At 45.7% G+C, this 19,274-nt stretch overlaps 2 protein-coding genes across 2 annotated transcripts in view; both read right to left on the reverse strand.

Moving 5' to 3' along the window:
• Window positions 1–19,274, reverse strand: part of LOC136624367 (oocyte zinc finger protein XlCOF7.1-like) — a 160,077-nt gene that overhangs the window by 125,937 nt on the left and 14,866 nt on the right. Inside the window, exons 2-4 of the mRNA XM_066598333.1 lie at window positions 9,896–10,028; window positions 9,417–9,596; window positions 9,204–9,327 (exon numbers count right to left, since the gene is read on the reverse strand). Coding sequence (XP_066454430.1) covers window positions 9,204–9,327; window positions 9,417–9,596; window positions 9,896–9,973 — 382 coding nt within the window. The 5' untranslated portion in view covers window positions 9,974–10,028. The remainder of the gene's footprint in view (window positions 1–9,203; window positions 9,328–9,416; window positions 9,597–9,895; window positions 10,029–19,274) is intronic.
• On the reverse strand, window positions 3,138–8,055 carry LOC136624983 (zinc finger protein 484-like). The gene is made up of 3 exons (XM_066598909.1): window positions 8,032–8,055; window positions 6,443–6,557; window positions 3,138–5,021 (listed from the first exon to the last, which is right to left on the reverse strand). Exons 1-3 carry the CDS (start codon window positions 8,053–8,055, stop codon window positions 3,592–3,594), a joined length of 1,569 nt encoding a protein of 522 aa, XP_066455006.1. The 3' UTR covers window positions 3,138–3,591.

A 19,274-nucleotide genomic window follows, 5' to 3' on the forward strand; every position in this document is an offset into this window, starting at 1 on the left:
TGCTTTTGGGGACCTGGATAACTGCGCCAAGATCTACTAGGTTTTGTACGCCATTCCGTAGAGCTTGTTCCAGGGTTGGAGACTGTGTCGAGGTTAAAGTACATCCATCAGAGGGGCGAGATTCTAGTTCAATCTTGTACTCTTCTGCCACCAGGTGTAAAGCCCATTCATTAGTGGTTATTTTTCGCCAGCTAGCAGAAAAATGAGCTAATCTTCCGCCTACCGTGCACGAAAATGGGGGTTGAGGACAACGGTAAGACCACCTTCCGGTCTTTCCTTTCCCAGCGTAGGTTGTAGATGAGGGACGCCCAGCGTGGGTGTTTTAGGTGGTCTGATGGCTGGCAGTCCCTGTTTTTTGTCCGCTACCTTCTCTAGCAGGCGATCCAGGTTTGGTCCAAAGATGTGTGAACCCCGAAAGGGTAAGGCGCACAACTTGTTTTTGGAGGTTATGTCTCCAGACCACTCCTTTACCCAAACTGTTCTTCTCGCAGTATTGGATAGGGTTGCCATGCGGGCTCCAAAGTGCACCATCTCCATAGAAGCATCCATGATCGAGCCAGACCGCCATGCAGCGAGCCACCAAAGTGGCCGCGATGTTAGGCTTTATGATGTGGCTGGACATGGACCAAGCCTTGCGCATGTTCGTATCCACTTTGTTATCCAGAGTCTTTTAACCCTTTCCAATCCACTGTCTGCCATCTGAAGACATTCTGATTGAAGGCTGTACAGTTCCGATGTCGGAAGACAACCGGCAGGGTATTCTTACTGTATATTACTGGCCGCTCTGTTGTTGGGGGCCACTCCAGCATGTCCCATACCGCAGTACTAGCTCTAGCCAGCAGATGGTGCCATTGTATAATGGCAGAAAGAGAAAGCCCCATAGGAAACCCTGAATCCAAAATTGGATTGCAAAGGGTTAAATTGGACGTATCCTCAAATGGAAGTCCAGACTTCTTAGACACCATGGAGATAGCTGTATCCACTTTAGGCGTCTCCTCAAAGATGGCCACCTCATCGCCGGAAAATAAAAGGCGCTCCTTAAACTCCTTGGAGATTAGTGGAGCCTGATCCACACAACACCACCCTTTCAGGATCAGTTGTTTTAGTGTGGCGTTCACGGGAAATGTAGATTTCCGTTTTGGAAGCAAACCCACAAACATGTCATCCTGCGCTGTGCGGGGTTGCTGAACTTTTTCCTCCACTTGCATGGTTCTGCGTACTGCTTTTAGTAATTGATCCATGTTAGTGGTGGAAAAAAGATATTTTTTCTCCCCCTGCGACACTTCCTCAAGATCTTCAAACTGAAATTCATCCGCCATGTCAAAGTCGCAGACCTTCTTGTAACCCCCGAGGGTCCTGCTTGGAGGGCTGAAAGGGAGGACTGCACTTCTTCCCGGACGACCGACCGAATCTCAGACATTAGGGAAGTTTTTTTCTTCCTGCAGGATTTTCGCTGAACAGGAAGCGCATAAAGTTTTGGTATAGGAGTCGCACAGTTTTGCTAAGCATATTGGACACTTCCTAGTTCTCCTCCTAGCCTCCCTAGCTTTTTGAGTATCCCTGTCCTGAAATAACAAGGTAGAACTCTGTTAGTAAGGAAGTGTATGTTATGCAAGTGTCTGTAGGTTGGCCCACAGGACCACTTACAGTTGGAAGATTCTCTGGGTCCTCTCTGGCTGACATCCTGCGCTTGTGAGATGGAGTCCTGTCCTTAGGATCAATCTCCAGCATGTAGAGAAGCACCAGCATCTTGCCCTGGTGCAGGGAGCTTTAAGATTTGGAGTTTGGTGCCAAGTCGTGCCAGGCCACATCCCCACGAGCGCTCTGTCTGAGGCCACGCCCCCTTGTGGAGCATCTGACGTCACTGTGCTGTTAGGAGACCCAGAGATGGCGACTGACACCTGAATGACGGCTGCTGTGGAACCGAGAAGTCCGTCCTTGGAGCCCAGCCCACGCAGTACCCGGGTAACATCCAGATGAGGTCCTTCCCACTGGGGTAACCGGGGGTTGCCAGAAGTAGATGCTGCCGCTGCACCTGGTAAGTCCTCCGGCATGGGACAGCATGGCTGGAGCTCTGCCCTGCTGTCCTATGAGGGACAGGAAAAGCACTGGTGTTGCTGGAGGGGAGCTGCCTTTTATGCTCTGTCTTTTCCTGTCCCTTCAGGTCAGCAGGGGAGCAACCTCCAAGTGTATGCTGTCATGATGTCAGAGGGAAAGTTTAGTTTTCTAATTATTGCCATTGCAGCAGTCAAGTTACTGTCAATTGGCTACACATGGAGGAGCACTGGACCCTCCTTTTCTGCTCCTGATAGTAACAACGAGGTAGTGTGCCATGGGGTCTTATTAAAGGATGAACTCGATCAGTTTCTTCACGTTAAGACTTTTTAGGCTCGGTGGAGTTCCTACATCACAATGTCATTGATGATAGAAGATGGGCACTGAGCTTATGCTGCTAAAATGGTCCCGTCCCAGAATTTGTATCTTCTGGACTAAGTTAATCTTTTTAGGGTGGTCTCCCTCCAGCATCGGCTATCCCTGGGATAGGACTGATGGCTCTTCCTGATGAGGAGTAGTGGAAACATCATACCCGTATATTGTGATACACATAACTGCAGTGATGAGATGGATGGAGATGAGTCTCTGTAGTCTATAGTCATATATTTGATTAACTCAAATGAAATTATCTTTTTGTACCAACTAGTCCCACAAAGTCCGGGATCCTTACAGTTCTCTCCTCACTATTTCTACACATAACACCTCCCAGCTCCCTCTCATCTCCAGAGGTCTGAGCAGATAGCTTACCATTTATAGAACACAAGCAGGTAAGGTTTTACACATTTATTAGTGATTGGTAACACGTTTATATATTGATGTGAAATATTCTATACACATGGCTGGTATATACTATAGATGTGTAGAGATGAGCGAGTATACTCGCTAAAGGCAATTGCTCGAGCGAGCATTGCCTTTAGCGAGTATCTCCCCGCTCGAGACAAAAGGTTCGGGTGCCGGCGCGGGGGAGCAGTGAGTAGCGGCAGTCAGCAGGAGGGCGCGGGGGAAGGGAGAGAGGGAGAGAGAGATTTCCCCTCCGTTCCGCCCCGCAGCTCCGTGCCCGCTACCGGCACCCGAACCTTCCGTCTCCAGCGGGGGAGATACTCCCTAAAGGCAATGCTCGCTCGAGCAATTGCCTTTAGCGAGTATACTCGCTCATCTATATAGATGTGCTATCTGGGTTCTAGTTGCTTTTTAGATAACAGACATTAATTGGCAGTTCCATATATTTCTTAATCATCTTGTAATACATGTGACTTCGCTTTGACTTTTTATGTAATTTTTTTCTCTTGTATTATTTACCAGTTTAAAAAAAGAAAAAGAAAATGGCTTCTTCCCTGATAAGTTATTTGATGTTTAACTAGATGAGATTTGTGAGCGCTGCATTTGCCAAATTCAAAACATTAATATGGTTTTTCCTATGTGATTTTTTTGATAGTCAAAAGGATTTGACTTCCATGAAAATGGTTTCTCCCCTGTGTGACTTCTCTGATGTCTAAGATTAAATTTAGCTGTAAACATTTCCAACATTCAGGACATTTATCGTTTCTTTCCTGTGTGAATTCTCTGATGTGAAGCAAGATGCGATTTATTTTTAAAACATTTCTCACATTTGGAACATGAATATGGCTTTTCCCCTGTGTGTATTCTCTGATGTGCAATGAGAGTTTGTTTCTGTGTAAAACATTTCCCACAATCAGAACATGAATAAGGCTTCTCCCCTGTGTGAATTCTCTGATGTACAACAAGATATGATTTCAGGCTGAAACATTTCCCACAAACTGAACAGGAAAATGGCTTCTTCCCTGTGTGAATTTTCTCATGTGTAATAAGAACATATCTACGTGCGAAAGATTTCCCACATACAGAACATGAATAAGGTTTTGCCCCTGTGTGAACTTTCTGATGCACAGCAAGATATGATTGCTGCTTAAAACACTTCCCACAATCAAAACATGAATATGGCTTCTCCCCTGTGTGATTTCTCTGATGTGAAACAAGATTTTGCTTCTGTGTAAAACATTTCCCACAATCAGAACATGAAAATGGTTTGTTCCCTGTGTGAATTCTCTGATGTACAGCAAGATATGGTTTTAGGCTGAAACATTTCCCACAAACTGAACATGAAAATGGCTTCTCCCCTGTGTGAATTTTCTCATGTGCAATAAGAACATATCTACGTGTGAAAGATTTCCCACATTCAAAACATGAATAAAGCGTCTCCCCTGTGTGGACTTTCTGATGTATAGCAAGATATGATTTCTGCTTAAAACATTTCCCACATTCCGAACAGGACATTGGCTTCTCCTCTTTGTGAATTTGCCCATGTTTCATAAGAACACATTTATGTGTGAAACATTTTCCACATTCAGAGCATGAATATAGCTTCTCCCTAGTGTTAACCCTCTGATGTGACACAAGATGTGCTTTTTGGTGAAAATGTTTCCCACATTCAGAACATAAATATGGCTTTTTCCCTGTGTGACTCCTCTGATGTTTAACAAGACCAGATTTATTGTTAAAACATTTCCCACATTCAGAACATGAATATGGCTTCTCCCCTCTGTGACTCCTCTGATGTAACATAAGATGTGGTTTTTTAATAAAACATTTCCCACATTCAGAACATAAATATGGCTTTTTCCCTGTGTGACTCCTCTGATGTAACATAAGATGTGGTTTTTTAATAAAACATTTCCCACACTCAGAACATGAATATGGTTTCTCCCCTGTGTGAATTCTTTGATGATCAACTTCTGTTCTGTAAATGTTATTTTGTTTAACATTCTGTAATGAATCAGAATATGGAACCTGTTTAGAAGGATCAGAGAATAGATCTTTGCTGAGAAGGTCTGAGGGTATATTTGAGGTAATAGCAGGCTCTTCATATGTATGCTGTATGATTCCAGGACCTTCCAGTTTGCAATCTGTTGATAACCGATGTCCCTCTGAGCTCCAGGTGTCGTCATCTGCCAAGAACAAAATGTATTTTAATATTTTTGAATATAACATTACAATTATACTGATAGTTTATGATATTTGTATATAAAATGTTCATACAAATTGTTAGGCATGTATTAAAATTCAAGCACTAAAGGGTTTTCCCATTCACAGGAGCCACAATAATTCGTGCAGCATCTAATCTACTGACAGCCTTCCTAAAAGACCGATTATATAATAAAATAATTATTTTTAGCCATTAAGCTTATATTTTGTGTTTTTAACCTCTACATTGAAACTGAGTATTTATGTGCTGATCTCCTCTCATGCGGTAACATTACATTAGTACATACAACTGAAGCTCTCAGCTACTGCTCTTATCCACGGCTCATACAGCTAGCAATAATGATGATAATAATCTTTATTTGTATAGCGCCAACATATTTCGAAGCGCTTATAAAGACAGGGGAAATACAGAAAGACAAAAGTACAAAAATTACAGAACCACGGTTACATAGTAATCAGTTGATGGAAACAATAGAAGTGAGTTTCCTGCTCCAATGAGCTCACATACTACAAATAATGGGATGATACAGAAGGTAAAAAGGCTAATGTAAAGGGGCTGGAGATGGTGAAGTGGAGTGTGAGGGATGCTATACACATATACATTGGTCAGACATTAAGCCGTGTGACAGCAGAAAATGTGTGACTGCTGGGCGCAGTTGATGGTGGCTAGCAGAGATTACAGTCAGTAGGTCAGGGAGCATGTTATCAGGTGGTAAGGTTCCAGAGCACAGGAACTTTTAGAAGAAAGTATCACTTATTATTTAGGTTTCTTGGAAGAGTAGGAAAACCTCCAGTTTTCATTCCATGGACACAGGATAAACAGTACAGGAATCACAGAGAAGTGCAATGTATTTTGGAGTGTTTATAAACAGATTCACCTCATTTTTCAAGCATGGAATATAGAGATATAAAGCCTCCATATGCTTCAATGTTTGCTTTATAACCAAACCTAGAGGCTCAGTGGTGCCTGCACACTCCTCGTCCAAGTAAGGGCATCCTCTATTTTTCTGTAAACCACCCACTCATCACTGGGTGAATCACTGATGTGCTGGACATTGGAGATCTAAAAATACATATTCTTGATGTCGACGGATGACAGAAACGCCCCTGTTTCCATAGACGTAATGAGAGATCCTAATGACTCCACGCAGAAGTGTTGAAATGTGACATATTGATTTAACCTCTTCAGATCCAGAAAGGGTCAGACAGTGCCGTTCTGGAATTCTGGAACTGAAGATGCAATCTTGAGGGCTGATGGAAAACTCTATGGCATAGCTCGAAGAGATGAACTCCCGCACCCAGATGTCTGAGACATGAGCATGTTAGATCTGAATAGGAAAAATCGTCCCCCCTCTCTGGATGGCTTGGTTGGGGACTGCCATACCCACAGATTTAGTAGAGGCAGACTTGAAGTAAAGTGGTTGAGGACACCAGGACTGAAGCGGTTTGTAGTAGAGCATTTGGTTTTGATCTTGCAAGGATTTATTGTTATCCAAGGTCTAGGGACGGAGGCACCAAAAGGAACAAAACTGAGGTCAATTCTGTGCAGAACCACACACGGCTGGCTTTGTTTTGTTGTAGATGAGAACTCTTAGCACAAGTAGCTGCAGAAATAATATCGGCTAGTCACAAATGGGCAATGAAAAATCAGTGCAACTTGGGATAAGGACCCAGAAGAAGGAGTCCTTCAGCATCCTCATGGGCTGTAGCCACATAAGACACCGCTTCCTCTCCAGCAGAAACACCGCCGTGGTTTCCCAAGCTGTGAGGAGGCCTGCAAAGGAGAAAATGGAACTGTCTCTGCTAGGGAAGCCTTCATAAAACCTATGGGTGTTATGCCACGCCAAGGAACATCTGCTAGAGGGCTGGGTACAGGTAGAGAGGTTGCGGTACGGTGTGGAAGTGGAGTGAATTAAGGGGCTTGTAGTGCCAGTGGTTGTGGGAGAAAAGAATGGGAAGAAAGAGATGAGGGAGAGAATACTTACCTCAGTCGAGACAATACTACTGTAACAACTTCAAACACATCAAAAAGTTGTTGTTACGCTACTAGTGGGGTGCTTAGGTACGCATGGCGCGGGGCTCCCTGATCTACACCCACGCCACTGTCCCTTCCTGGAGATAGCCCTGATGGTGGACACGTCCAGGCCGCCAACTCTGACCCTACGCTTAATAGGGGGGACAGGCAGGGACCGCAGTACCTATGCAAGAGACAACAACCCACTAGCACTGACAGGAAAGGCAGATGACAAGAACAAACACGCAACAATACAAACAGAACAAAGGCAGATGGTAAGGCCTGGCTGATAACAGCGAGGTCTAGCAGACAAACTGACAGAAGCAAGATACAAACAGAAGGGGACTGGAAACCCCTGGCTGATAATAGCGAGGGCTAGCAGACAAGCTGACAGAACCAGGATACGAAACGAGGCAGACTGGCTAAAAGACTGAGGGAATGGCACAAAGTACCAGGGCCAGATTATCAGCAGGTCAGAGTAGCTGAAAATAAAAGCAAGGTCTAGTGGACAAGCCTGCCAGATAACAGAAAGTAAAGCAGACAATTGCAAGGTCCAACGGACATGAAAGTCAGAACAATAATCGGCCACTCTCAAGCAGCAAGAGCTGGATTTTATAGGGAGGCGGGAGAAGACGATAGGTGGATAGACCTGTCAATCACCAGCACACATCTCAGACACCTAGCAGGGTAATTAACCTGACTGAAAGGCACAGGAGATGTTAACCCTGGCTGGTCTGGACTGAACAAGGTGTGCTGGCAAAGTTAACTATGAGTAGATTGGCGTAACAGTTGTGTGTTTCTTCGGATAAGTTAAATAACAATTTTCAAATCAAAGAACATATAAATTGTAATATCCGATGTGCGGTCTGTATGATCACATGTGATATCTGTAAGTTATCCTATGTGGGATGTACGTGTAGAAAACAGAAAAGTAGAATATTGGAACATTTGTAGGATACCGTGAGGCACATTGGATCTTCCATCTGTAAACACGGTGCCTATAGGGTTAAACCTTAGAGAGGAAATAATGTTCCATTATTAATTGTATCACTATGCACACGACTTGTTGATGCGTCTGTAGTTGTCTTATTAATCTCCTGCCAGACGGTATTATTTGTGTACGCAGGAATCTTACTATATTGCTGGTACATGGGCCGCCCACGGATCTGTGATTGTATGATGTGGGGTGACTCCATTGTCAGGAATGGTTGTTCAGGGAAGATTCACATACACTATGACTAAAGACTGAGTGTTGGTGCGAAACACGTCATAGGGGGCGCAATCTTTCTCTGGTTTGTAACTGTTTTTTAACATGGATTTTTAGAAAAGCTGCTATCTGGAGTCTCCATGTGCCGCACTCATAGTTTTACTCTTCATGTGATTTAAATATTCCCTTAATTTGTTTGAGCAGCGAATAATAAAAAATAATGCTTAACATTGTCTTTGGCTGAATAAGGGAATATACAGCTGAAACCCCGACAACACAGACTCTTCTCTACATGTAGTCTCACCTGGGGGGTCATCTGTAGGAATCCCCTCCTTACACGGCTGATCCCCCCTCACATGTGTCTCTGTAGCATCAATAGGGATCAGATCTTCATCCAGTTTCACCAGCTGTGAAATAAATATTGTAAAAGTCATCACACAGTTGGAGAAGTCGTGTGGGAGGTTTTATATGGCCAGAAAAGGTCATTAATTAGTATGAGGAGCCGGAATGACATGACAGCAGTAGTGATCTGGGCCAAATAGCTGCAGGTCTCCTGTATAACTCCAACCTGTTGCTTCTTTATTCCAACCAGAAGTCTCCAGAACCAGAAAATAGTGATAAGATGCGGAGATCTAATGTCTGCGGTCGGCTATAATCCTGCCATCTCCAGCTTTCTCATTACACAAGTATCAATCATATAATAAGACTGAACACAAGACCTTCCCAGCCGTCCTACAGACCAGAGGGGAGATTTCATGAGACCTTCTCTCCATCTACCTGATCATCCTGTGGAAGAAGAGGACGGGGACATCTCTCCGCTGCTGTTCTCTTACTGGATCTACCTGCAGAAAACACAGACAGTCACTGAATTCATTCTCTACATACAAATAATAAAGGCCGTGTGGATTTAGTCCTGTCTATTACCTGGTGATGGGAGAGGCTGGTGGTCCTCCATCATGATGTCCTTGTACAGATCCTTGTGTCCTTCTAAATACTCCCACTCCTCCATGGAGAAATAGACAGTGATGTCCTGACACCTTATAGGAACCTGACAACACAATGATACCGTCATCACCCAGACAAGTTATGCCGCCATAGCGTTACTGTATAATGTCCCAGCATTCCCAGCAGCGTCACCTCTCCAGTCAGCAGCTCAATCATCTTGCTGGTGAGTTCTAGGATCTTCTGCTCATTGATCTCCTCCAGTATCAGAGGGTGAGGTGGAGGCCCTGTGATTGGGCTCAGGGGTCTTCCCCATCCATCAGACACCGGGGCCTGACAGCCATCATTAGAAGTCTTCTTCACTACTGTGTAATCCTGTTTATGGGGAGAAACATCCATAAATATAGCTGCAGACATTCCCAGAGTCCTTCATGTCTCCAGTTATGGCCTACAATTATTAAGATTCTCCTCACATCTGTGTTCATCATCTCCGTTGTTCTACTCAGTCACAGGAGCAGAAGAACAAAATGATCAGAGTTTTGGTTCTGTTAGATGACAGACAATTATGACCCCCAACAACCTCCAATCAGCAGTAAATCCTCTGCCGTAGATGTGACCAGAGACTGACATAGATAAGAATGATGGAACGTGATGTCATCCCCAGAATCTCTCACCTCTCCTGTAAGCCGGAAGAGTATCTCTAGGGTGAGGGTGAATATACCCTCCGCCATCTTGTCCCTCTTCCTATCCATCCTTGTCAGGTCAATCAGGAATATTATCTGATACAGAAGATATCAGCCGAGGATCCTGAACGGAGAGAAGACGAGACAATGTAAGCCACCCCAAATCTCTGGATTATAGGGGATTCAAAGACAGATATAAATAGGGTGTATTCACACGGGCGAATTCTGTGTGTTGCAAGATGCAGAGAATTCTCACATGAAAAGAACCCATGGACAGAGTTTGAGATCGAGAGATAATAGCTATTTTTAGCTTATTATTTTCTATGGAAGTGGGAAAAAAATTGCCCCGCACTGGCATATTATGTGAGCTTTATATGAGGCATTGCGAATTTTCTGTTTTGACTATTTTGAACAATGTGCTATATTCACACACGTAAAACTCTCATGTGCAGCGATTACAAAACACATATTGAATCAATGTTGCATGCACCAAATTAAATGCAGCCTAAGGGCTCAGTCACACGGGCGCATCGGCGCCCGTGTTACTGCAGGAGGAAGACGGCCGTACCTCAAGACGGACATCTCTCTGCAGCGCCAGGAGGATGAACATGTGACCGGCTTCATTGCCGGTCATGTGTTCTTTCTTCAGCGCTGCAGTGAGACATCCGTCTTGAGGTACGGCCGTCTTCTTCCTGCATGAAAGTCTCAGCCACCTGTGTACAGGTGCCGATGCATCCGTGTGACTGAGCCCTAAGGATACTTGTCCATAGACATTTAAAAAGCCGCACCTGGGGCCGTCGGCGCAACTCTGATCTAACAATACTTGGCCATCCCATCATGTGCATCCGATGTGCGGGACACCACACAGTGACGTGTACTATTTTCGGCCGAGATTCGGACAAGAAACGGACATGCTGCTATTTTTTTTTACTTGGACTATTCATCCGAATAAACAAAAAAAAGTCTATGTGAATTCCTCGATATCAGGTGAATGGGCGCAATTTTCACCCAATTTTCATATTTCATATTCATATGCTCTGGAAATTCAGCGGCGTTTACAGTACAAGGCAAGTGAATGCAATTTTACAAATATCCTTTACACGTAGCTGAATTCTTCTGCTGTGGATGTGCAAGAAATTTGCACATTGATATGGTCAGATGTAAACCGAGTGAAAATGCTGCAGATTTTTGCCATTGAGATCATAACAAAGCGCAGCAAAATCCACAAATACACTTTAACCCCTTAGTGACAAAGCCTGTTTGCGCCTTAGTGACAGAGCCAAATTTTGGAAATCTGACATGTGTCACTCAACATAGCATAACTCCGTACAGGTTTTGCATATCCAAGTGATTCTGACATTGTTTTTTCGCCACATGTTGTACTTCATTTAGGTGGTAAAAAAAGAGCGATAGAACTTGTGTATATTTATTAAAAGTACCAATATTGGGAACATTTTGAAAAAAAGTGTCATTTTTTCACATTTTCAACTGTAATATCTCAAATATGTCCAAACACACTGTACAAATTTTTGCTAAGATATATATTTCCATCTATTTACTTTATTCTGGACGCACGTTTAAAAAACTTTCGTTTTTTTTAACCATTTAGGAGACAAATTTAACATTACTTTTCAGCATTTTGAGGAACAATTTGTTTTCCTACACTAAGACAAGATTGCAAAGGCTCATAGGTGTCAGAATGATAGACACCACCACAAATGACCACAAATGACGCCATTTTAAAAACTGCACCACTTAATGTATTCACTGAGGGGTGTCATGAGTACTTTGAACCCACAGTTTTTTTTCAGGAATTATTGTAATTTAGAGAAGAAGAAAAAAAAAAAAATCAAAAATTCATATTTTTACAAATTTGTCAGTTTAAAGACATATTTTTTACTATAGTGCACATGAAAATAAGAATTGACACCCCCAAATGGATACCCCTGTTTGTCCTGTATTCGGAAATATACCCATTGTGGCCCTAATATCATGTCTCTATGCACAACGGGGCCCAAAATGAAAGGAGTAGTCGGTGTCTTTCAGAACAGAAATTTTGCTTGAAGTCCTTTTAGGCCCCATAGCACTGTTGCAGAGTTCTTGAGCGCCCAAAACCAAAGAGAACCCCCACAAATGACCCCATTTTGAAAACTAGACACCTTAATGAATTTATCTGGGGTGTACTGTCCATTTTGACCCCACAATTTTTGAATGAATTCAAGAAAAGCAGAAGGAAAAAATTGTGGTTTTCCTTTTTTTGGCAATTCTGACAATTTAAAAACGATTGTTTTTTTTTAACAGTACACATATGAAGGAAGACTTGCACCCCAAAATGGATACCCCTGTTTGTCCTGTTCTCAGAAATATACCCGTTGTGGCCCTAATATTATGTCCGTATGCACAATGGGGCCTAAAATGAAAGGAGAAGTCGGTGGCTTTCAGAACAGAAATTTTGCTTGAAGTCCTTTTAGGCCCCATTGCCCACTTGTAGAGTTCTTGAGCGGCCAAAACCATAGAGAACCCCCACAAAACTAGACACCTTAATAAATTTATCTAGGGGTGTACTGCCCATTCTGATCCCACAATTTTTGAATAAATTTAAGCAAAGCAGAAGGAAAAAATTATGAGTTTTGTTTTTTTGGCAATTCTGTCATTTTAAAAACAGCTTTTTTGTACAGCACACACATGAATGAAGACTTTCACCCCAAAATGGATACTCCTGTTTGTGCCATATTCAGAAACCTACCCATTGTGGTCCCAATCTGCTTAGAAGACACATGGCTAGGCCTATAATGGAAAGAACACCCATTGGATTTCAGGGTACAACTGAATTAATTCCAGGCCCCATTGCCCACTTATAGAGCCATTGAGCCGCCAAAACGATAAAGAACCCCCTCAAATGACCCCACTTTGAAAACTAGACCCCTTAACGAATTCCTCTAGGGGTGTACTGCGTATTTTGACCCCACAGTATTTGAATGAATCTAAGCAAAGCAAAAGGAAAACATTACGATTTTCATTTTTTTTGGCAATTGTGTCAATTTAAAAAGTTAATTTTGGTACAGTGTACACAGGAATGAAGACGTTCACCCCAAAATGGATCCCCGTTTGTCCCGTGTTCAGAAACATACCCATTGTGGCCCTAATCTACTTACAGGACACATGGCTAGGCCTATAATGCAGGGAACACCCGTTGGATTGCAGGGCACAACTGAATAAATTCCAGGCCCCATTGTTCATTTGTGCAGAAAAAAAAAAAAAAAAAAGACTCCTTAAAAATAATCACACACACTCCGCGCCCTTTTTGGCCTTCCCCAAATCTTAGATTAAAGTAATAATTAGAGATGAGCGAACATACTCGGATAAGCACTACTCGTCCGAGTAATGTGCTTTATCCGAGTATCTCGCCGCTCGTCCTGAAAGATTCGGGGCGCTCCGCTGCTGACAGGTGAGTCGCAGCGGGGAGCGGGGCAGAGCGGGCGGGAGAGAAGGAGAGAAAGATCTCCCCTCCGTTCCTCCCCGCTCTCCCCTGCAGCTCCCCGCTCCGCAGCGCGTCCCGAATCTTTCGGTACTCGAAGACCGGGGTAATTACGGAGGCTGGTTGGGATGGGTACATGTAGCAATAAAATTTGGTATCCCCCCTCCTATCCTTTTTGGGGGGTATTTTTTTCCCTCAGCGTCCAAGATGGGGTGTAAAAAGTGGTGCTCTGCGAGTCTCTGTAATCTTGCTGAGGTGCAGCGGTCTCACACAGAGGGCGTTCAACAAGCTGCTCCTGTAACTGCATGAAGGCAAGCGTTCCCGGGGCTTCTTGTAAAATACGTATTACAGGTAGCGGTCTGAATAACACGGGCTCATGCGGCCGTATGTGGAATCCGCTTGTGGAGGCCCGCAGCGGATCCCAGCTGTGAGCCTGGCCGCGGCGCTGCATACTCCCGCAGGCAGTCATGTGCAGTACACCTTTTTTTGTTTGTATTTCCCGTGCCGTCGCTTAGTGATGACGCGGGTACCCGCAGCCCGTACACAATGTAGTTGCGCATGGGCTGTCGGTATATTCGCGAACATGGAGCACAATAGGTTCTATGTTGCAGATATCCACGGTAAAATAGAACATGCTGCGTTTCCAATCCCGCTAATGTGAGCGAAATTGTGTAATCCAATACGATTGATTTGCATATTACCACGGATCAGACGCATACGGGATCCGTAATTCCTATCCGGTCATGGGAGACCGGCCTATGGTAGATCGCCTTTTTTTTTATCAAGTGACCAGGGACCGCTCACTGCTCCAGGGTCTCGGTGACCGTTGGTCGCCAGGAGCCAGGACCAAGGAGATTTTAAGTTTCCTGGGCTCCCCGATTCCTGCGCATGTGTCCGGTGTTTTGCCGGCGGCCGCATGCGCAGAATTTCGGGAAGGTCCGCAGAGGAGGATCGCATCGGGGTTCAAATACAGAGGCCTCCGGTAAAAAGTTTCATTTCCTCTCACTGATCGCATCGGTGAGGGGAGATGAAACTTCAACTTTTTTTTTAACTTTTACGTGATCGCCATTATCTATTGGATAACGGTGAACACGTGACCAGGAACCACTCAACGCGGCCGCCCGTGATAGCTCCAGGCTCTCGGCTAAGTTTTGTAGCCAAGAGCAGGGACATTTTAAATTAACCTGGCAATACACGGGTTTTGCGCATATGTCTGCAGTTTGGGCGATGGGCGCGTGCGCAGAAGCAGGGGTAAGGTCCGCGGATAAATCCGGGGCCCTTGGGTACGTAATTTCATCCTCCCTGAGAGTTACACATGGCAGCCAGGAGCAGAGGGATTTTCGCACCTGATGATTGATGTCGGGCGTATATGCGCAAAAGGAGACTTCAAATCCCGGGGGACTGAAACATCGCTGAGGACCCAGGGTGAGTATTTTCACCACCCCTCATGGATCGGATCCATGAGGGGAGGTGAAACTAACTTTTCTTTAGACTTTTTTCAACTTTTTCGCGATCGCGGTCCCCGGTGACATCTCCTGTTTCCTGGCTACCTTCAGGATCCGGGAGCCAGGAGATTTTAAGTTTACCGGGGCTCCCAGCCTTCTGCGCATGCGCGCGACGTCATTCGTCTGGCGCGCATGCGCAGAACAGCGGCGCTGGGTGCCGGAAGACCCCTTCGCTGCGGGACACCACAAACAAGGCGGGTGAGTAATTTCAGCTGCCCTGATGGATCCGATCCATCAGGGAAGCTGAATCTTTAATTTTTTAAAACCTTTTTCTTAACTTTATTGCGATCGGCGCTATCCATTGGATAGCGCCGATCTCATTTCTTGGGGGTGTTGCCTGCAGCCCACGGTGACAGCTCCATGCTGTCGGCTACCTGCAGGCACCGACAGCATGGAGCTGTCATGTCCTCAGCCAAGAGGGCTTTCATCCAAAGAAGATGCATGTTTTTACGTCCTCTAGGATTAAAGCCCACTTAGCTAGGACGTAAAAAGGCAATGGGGCTATCACTAAGGGGTTAATTGTTGTCTTCGCAGTTATGCCACTGAGGTAACGCATTGATTCTGCTTCAAAATCTGCATTTGTTTGAAAATAAACGTTGTCCATGCAACCTCCGTGTAGGAACTACCACATCACAAAAACTTAATTAGAAAGGTGAAAAAAAAGTGGATTATACCCACCTGATAATCAGGTTTCCAGTAGTCTCCACGACAGCACCAACTGAGATTGCCTCCTCCTGGTAGGACAGGAACATACTGAGAGGTTAAAAGCTCCCCCCCTTCCCCACTTTCCTCAGTGGATTCTAACGAATTGCCGGGGCAGGAGCTAAACTTAAATTTCTTCCCCTAACCGGGGTTTTTTTTTGTTTTTTGTTTTTTTTTGTTTTGTTTTTTTTTTAATTTATTATTTTACTTTTATAGGGGGGGAAAGGTACGGGTGCTGTCGTGGAGACTACTGGAAACCTGATTATCAGGTGGGTATAATCCACTTTTTCCCCCAGTCGTCTCCACGACAGCACCAACTGAGACGTACCAACTAAAGTTTATTAGGGTGGGATCGCTGCCGAGAGGACTTTACGGCCGAAGGCCATGTCCTCGTCCTGCTGCACTTTTACCCTATAGTGTTTAGTGAACGTGTGGGGTTTTTTCCAGACTGCGGCCTTGCAAATTTGCTCGACCGAGGCTGAACGGTGTTCGGCCCATGAGGACGCTACTGCCCTTGTGGAATGGGCTTTAAGAGCTAACGGGATCTCCTTCCCGAGGGCCTTATAGGATTCTATGATGGCCAGACGGATCCACCTGGCTATGGACCTTTTTGCTGCTTTGCTACCCTTATTTGGGCCACTGAACTGGACGAACAAGTTGTCGTCTCGCCTCCAGTGGCTCGTTGTATCTATGTAGGTTAGGACTGCTCGCCTAACGTCCAGGCAGCTTAGGGTTCTTTCCTCCTCGTTTTTTGGGTTACTGAAGAATGAGGGGATTATTATATCCTGGGACCTATGAAAATCTGACACTACTTTTGGCATAAAGACCGGGTCTGTTTTAAATATTAGTTTGGTGTCTGCGATTTTCATGAACGGGTGGCGGATGGACAAGGCCTGTAGTTCGCTAACCCGTCTTGCGGAGGTGATGGCTACTAGGAAGATGGTCTTGATTGTAAGCATTCTTATAGGTAGCGCCTCGATTGGTTCGAATGGTACCGCTGTCATGGCCCCTAGAACCCAATTAAGGTTCCAGTCTGGGAACAGGTTTATGGGCCTAGGGCGTAGTCTAGCTGCTGCTGTTAGAAACCTGTGGACCCATCTGTCGTCTGCGAATTTTGTGTCGCAGATGGCGCTAAGGGCTGAAACTTGGACTTTTAGGGTGCTCGGGGAGAGGCCCATCTCTAAGCCCTCCTGCAGGAATTCTAAGATTAGCGGAGTGTCGGGGATAGAATCCCCGCGATCCCTTCCCTGTCTCCATGAGGAAAACCTTCTCCAGACCTTCTGGTAGATCAGGTGGGTCGTCTTTTTCCTACTGGACATTAGGGTTTCTACTACTTTCTCTGAGAATCCTTTCTTTCTTAGCGAGGATTCTTCAAGAGCCATGCCGTTAAATGGAGTTTGTCTAGGCCGGGGTGGTTCAGTGGCCCCTGCGATAGAAGATCTGTCCAGGTAGGGAAGGTGACTGGGTCCTGGATGCTCAGTGTTGTCAGAAGACCGAACCAGCTTCTTTTCGGCCAGAAGGGGGGTCACCAGGATTAGCGTGCATCCCTGGGTTCTGAAGTGCTGTAAGACCCTGGGAATTAGTGGTATGGGAGGAAAGGCGTAAGCCAGTCCTTGACCCCAGTCCTGGCCTAGGGCATCTACCGCTATCGGGCGATCTCCTGGCCGGAGGGAGAAAAAGTTGCCTACTTTTGTGTTCTCCCTGGTTGCGAAGAGGTCCAACTGTGGGGTCCCCCACCGGTTGGTTAGGATTCTGAATGCCTCTGGGGAGAGGGACCACTCTCCTGGGTCTATTTGCTTCCTGCTGAGGAAGTCTGCTTTTTCGTTTAGTGTCCCCTTCAAGTGGGTTGCCGTGATCGAGAGGATCCGGCCCTCCGCCCAGTGAAAGATTTTCTGTGCGATGCTTTGCAGTGGGGGAGATCTTGTGCCCCCTTGGTGTCGTATGTGAGCGACCGCGGTGACATTGTCTGACAGTATTTTTATGTGTTGGTTCTGTAGCGAGTTGCCCAACTGCTGTAGAACCTGCCAAACTGCCTGTAGTTCTCTGAAATTTGAGGACTGTTCTTTTATCCTCTGAGGCCAGGGACCCTGAAAGAATTGGTTCCCCACATGCGCTCCCCATCCACAAGCGCTTGCGTCTGTTGTGATGTGGATGGCTGGGTTTTGTAGCCAGTGAACCCCTCTCCGCAGGTTCTCTGGGGATGTCCACCAACGCAGGGATGTTTTTGCCCTGTTTGGGATGTACATCCTTGCCCCTAACGAGGACTGCCTTTTGTCCCATGAGGATAGGACTACGGCCTGCAGGGCTCTGGTGTGGGCCTGGGCCCATGCTACTCCTGGGATGCATGATGTCAAGCTCCCTAGGAGAGACATTGCCTCCCGAATTGTGCAGAATCGTCCTCGTAGGAAAGTTTTGACTATTCTGCGGATTTTTTGTATTCTCTCCTCGGGTAGGTAGGAGCATTGCGATTCTGAGTCGAGAGTTATTCCCAGAAACGTCTTCTGCTTGTCGGGATCTAGGCTGGATTTTTCCCAGTTTATAATCCATCCCAACGATTGGAGAAGTTCTAGTACTGTCTCCAGGTGTTTTGTTAGGAGTTTTTTGGACTCTGCTATTAATAGAACATCGTCCAGGTAGGGTACTACTAGAATCGATTTTTCTCTCAAGTGGGCGGCTACCTCCGCCATAATCTTGGTAAAGATTCTGGGGGCTGAGGATATCCCGAAGGGCAAGCATCTGAATTGGTGGTGCTCTATTCTTCTGCCCATGTCCACTGCGAACCGCAGGTATTTCTGAGAATCTTTGTGGATCGGGATGTGAAAATAAGCGTCCTTTAGGTCGATGGACGCCATGTAGGCTCCTCTGGGGATCAACTTTATTGTCGAGGAGATGGTTTCCATTTTGAATCTCCTGTATCGGACGCAGGTGTTCAGGTCTTTCAGATTTATTATCGTCCGGTGTTTCCCTCCGGGTTTTTTTACTAGAAAGAGCCTGGAATAATAGCCCTGGGTTTCCTCGTTTCGCGGTACGGGAGATATTGCGTTTAACCGTTGCAAGTCGCGCACGCTTTGCCTTAGTAAATGTAGCTGTTTTTTTGGGGCTCGTGTGGTAATAAATTTCCTTCTGGGGATGGACACTAGCTCTATCCGGTATCCGTGCTGTAGGATTTTTGGGATCCATGGGCCCCCGCAGATTGCGGCCCATTGATCCGCAAAGCTCCCCAGCCTTGCCCCTACGGGGATGGCGTCAGGGTCTCTGCTTCGGCTCCCCCTGGTGTGGGTTGAAGAGGATATTCCTTCCTCTGCCCCCCTTGGGGTAACTCCAGCGGCCTGTCTTGCCCTTGCCTCGGTAGGCCTCGGGCTGCTGCATTGGGGCCCGGGAAAAGGTCTTCGCTCTCTGTGGCTTTTCCTCAGGGAACCCTTTTTTCCTGTCGGCCGCCTTTTCTAGAATTTTGTCTAGGTCCGGTCCGAATAGAAATTGGCCGTAGAATGGGAGGGCACACAATTTGTTTTCCGAGGCCAGGTCGCCTGACCATGATCTCAGCCATAACACCCTTCTGGCTGAGTTAGAGCGGGCTGTGGCCTTTGCTGAGAGCTTGACGGTCTCGGCCGCGGCGTCCGCTAGGAAGTTAGTTGCCATGCGCAAGATGGGAAGGGAGTTAAGGATCTGATCTCTTGGTGTTTTG

The sequence above is a fragment of the Eleutherodactylus coqui genome, chromosome 4, assembly GCF_035609145.1.
Source record: "Eleutherodactylus coqui strain aEleCoq1 chromosome 4, aEleCoq1.hap1, whole genome shotgun sequence".
Lineage (NCBI taxonomy): Eukaryota > Metazoa > Chordata > Amphibia > Anura > Eleutherodactylidae > Eleutherodactylus > Eleutherodactylus coqui.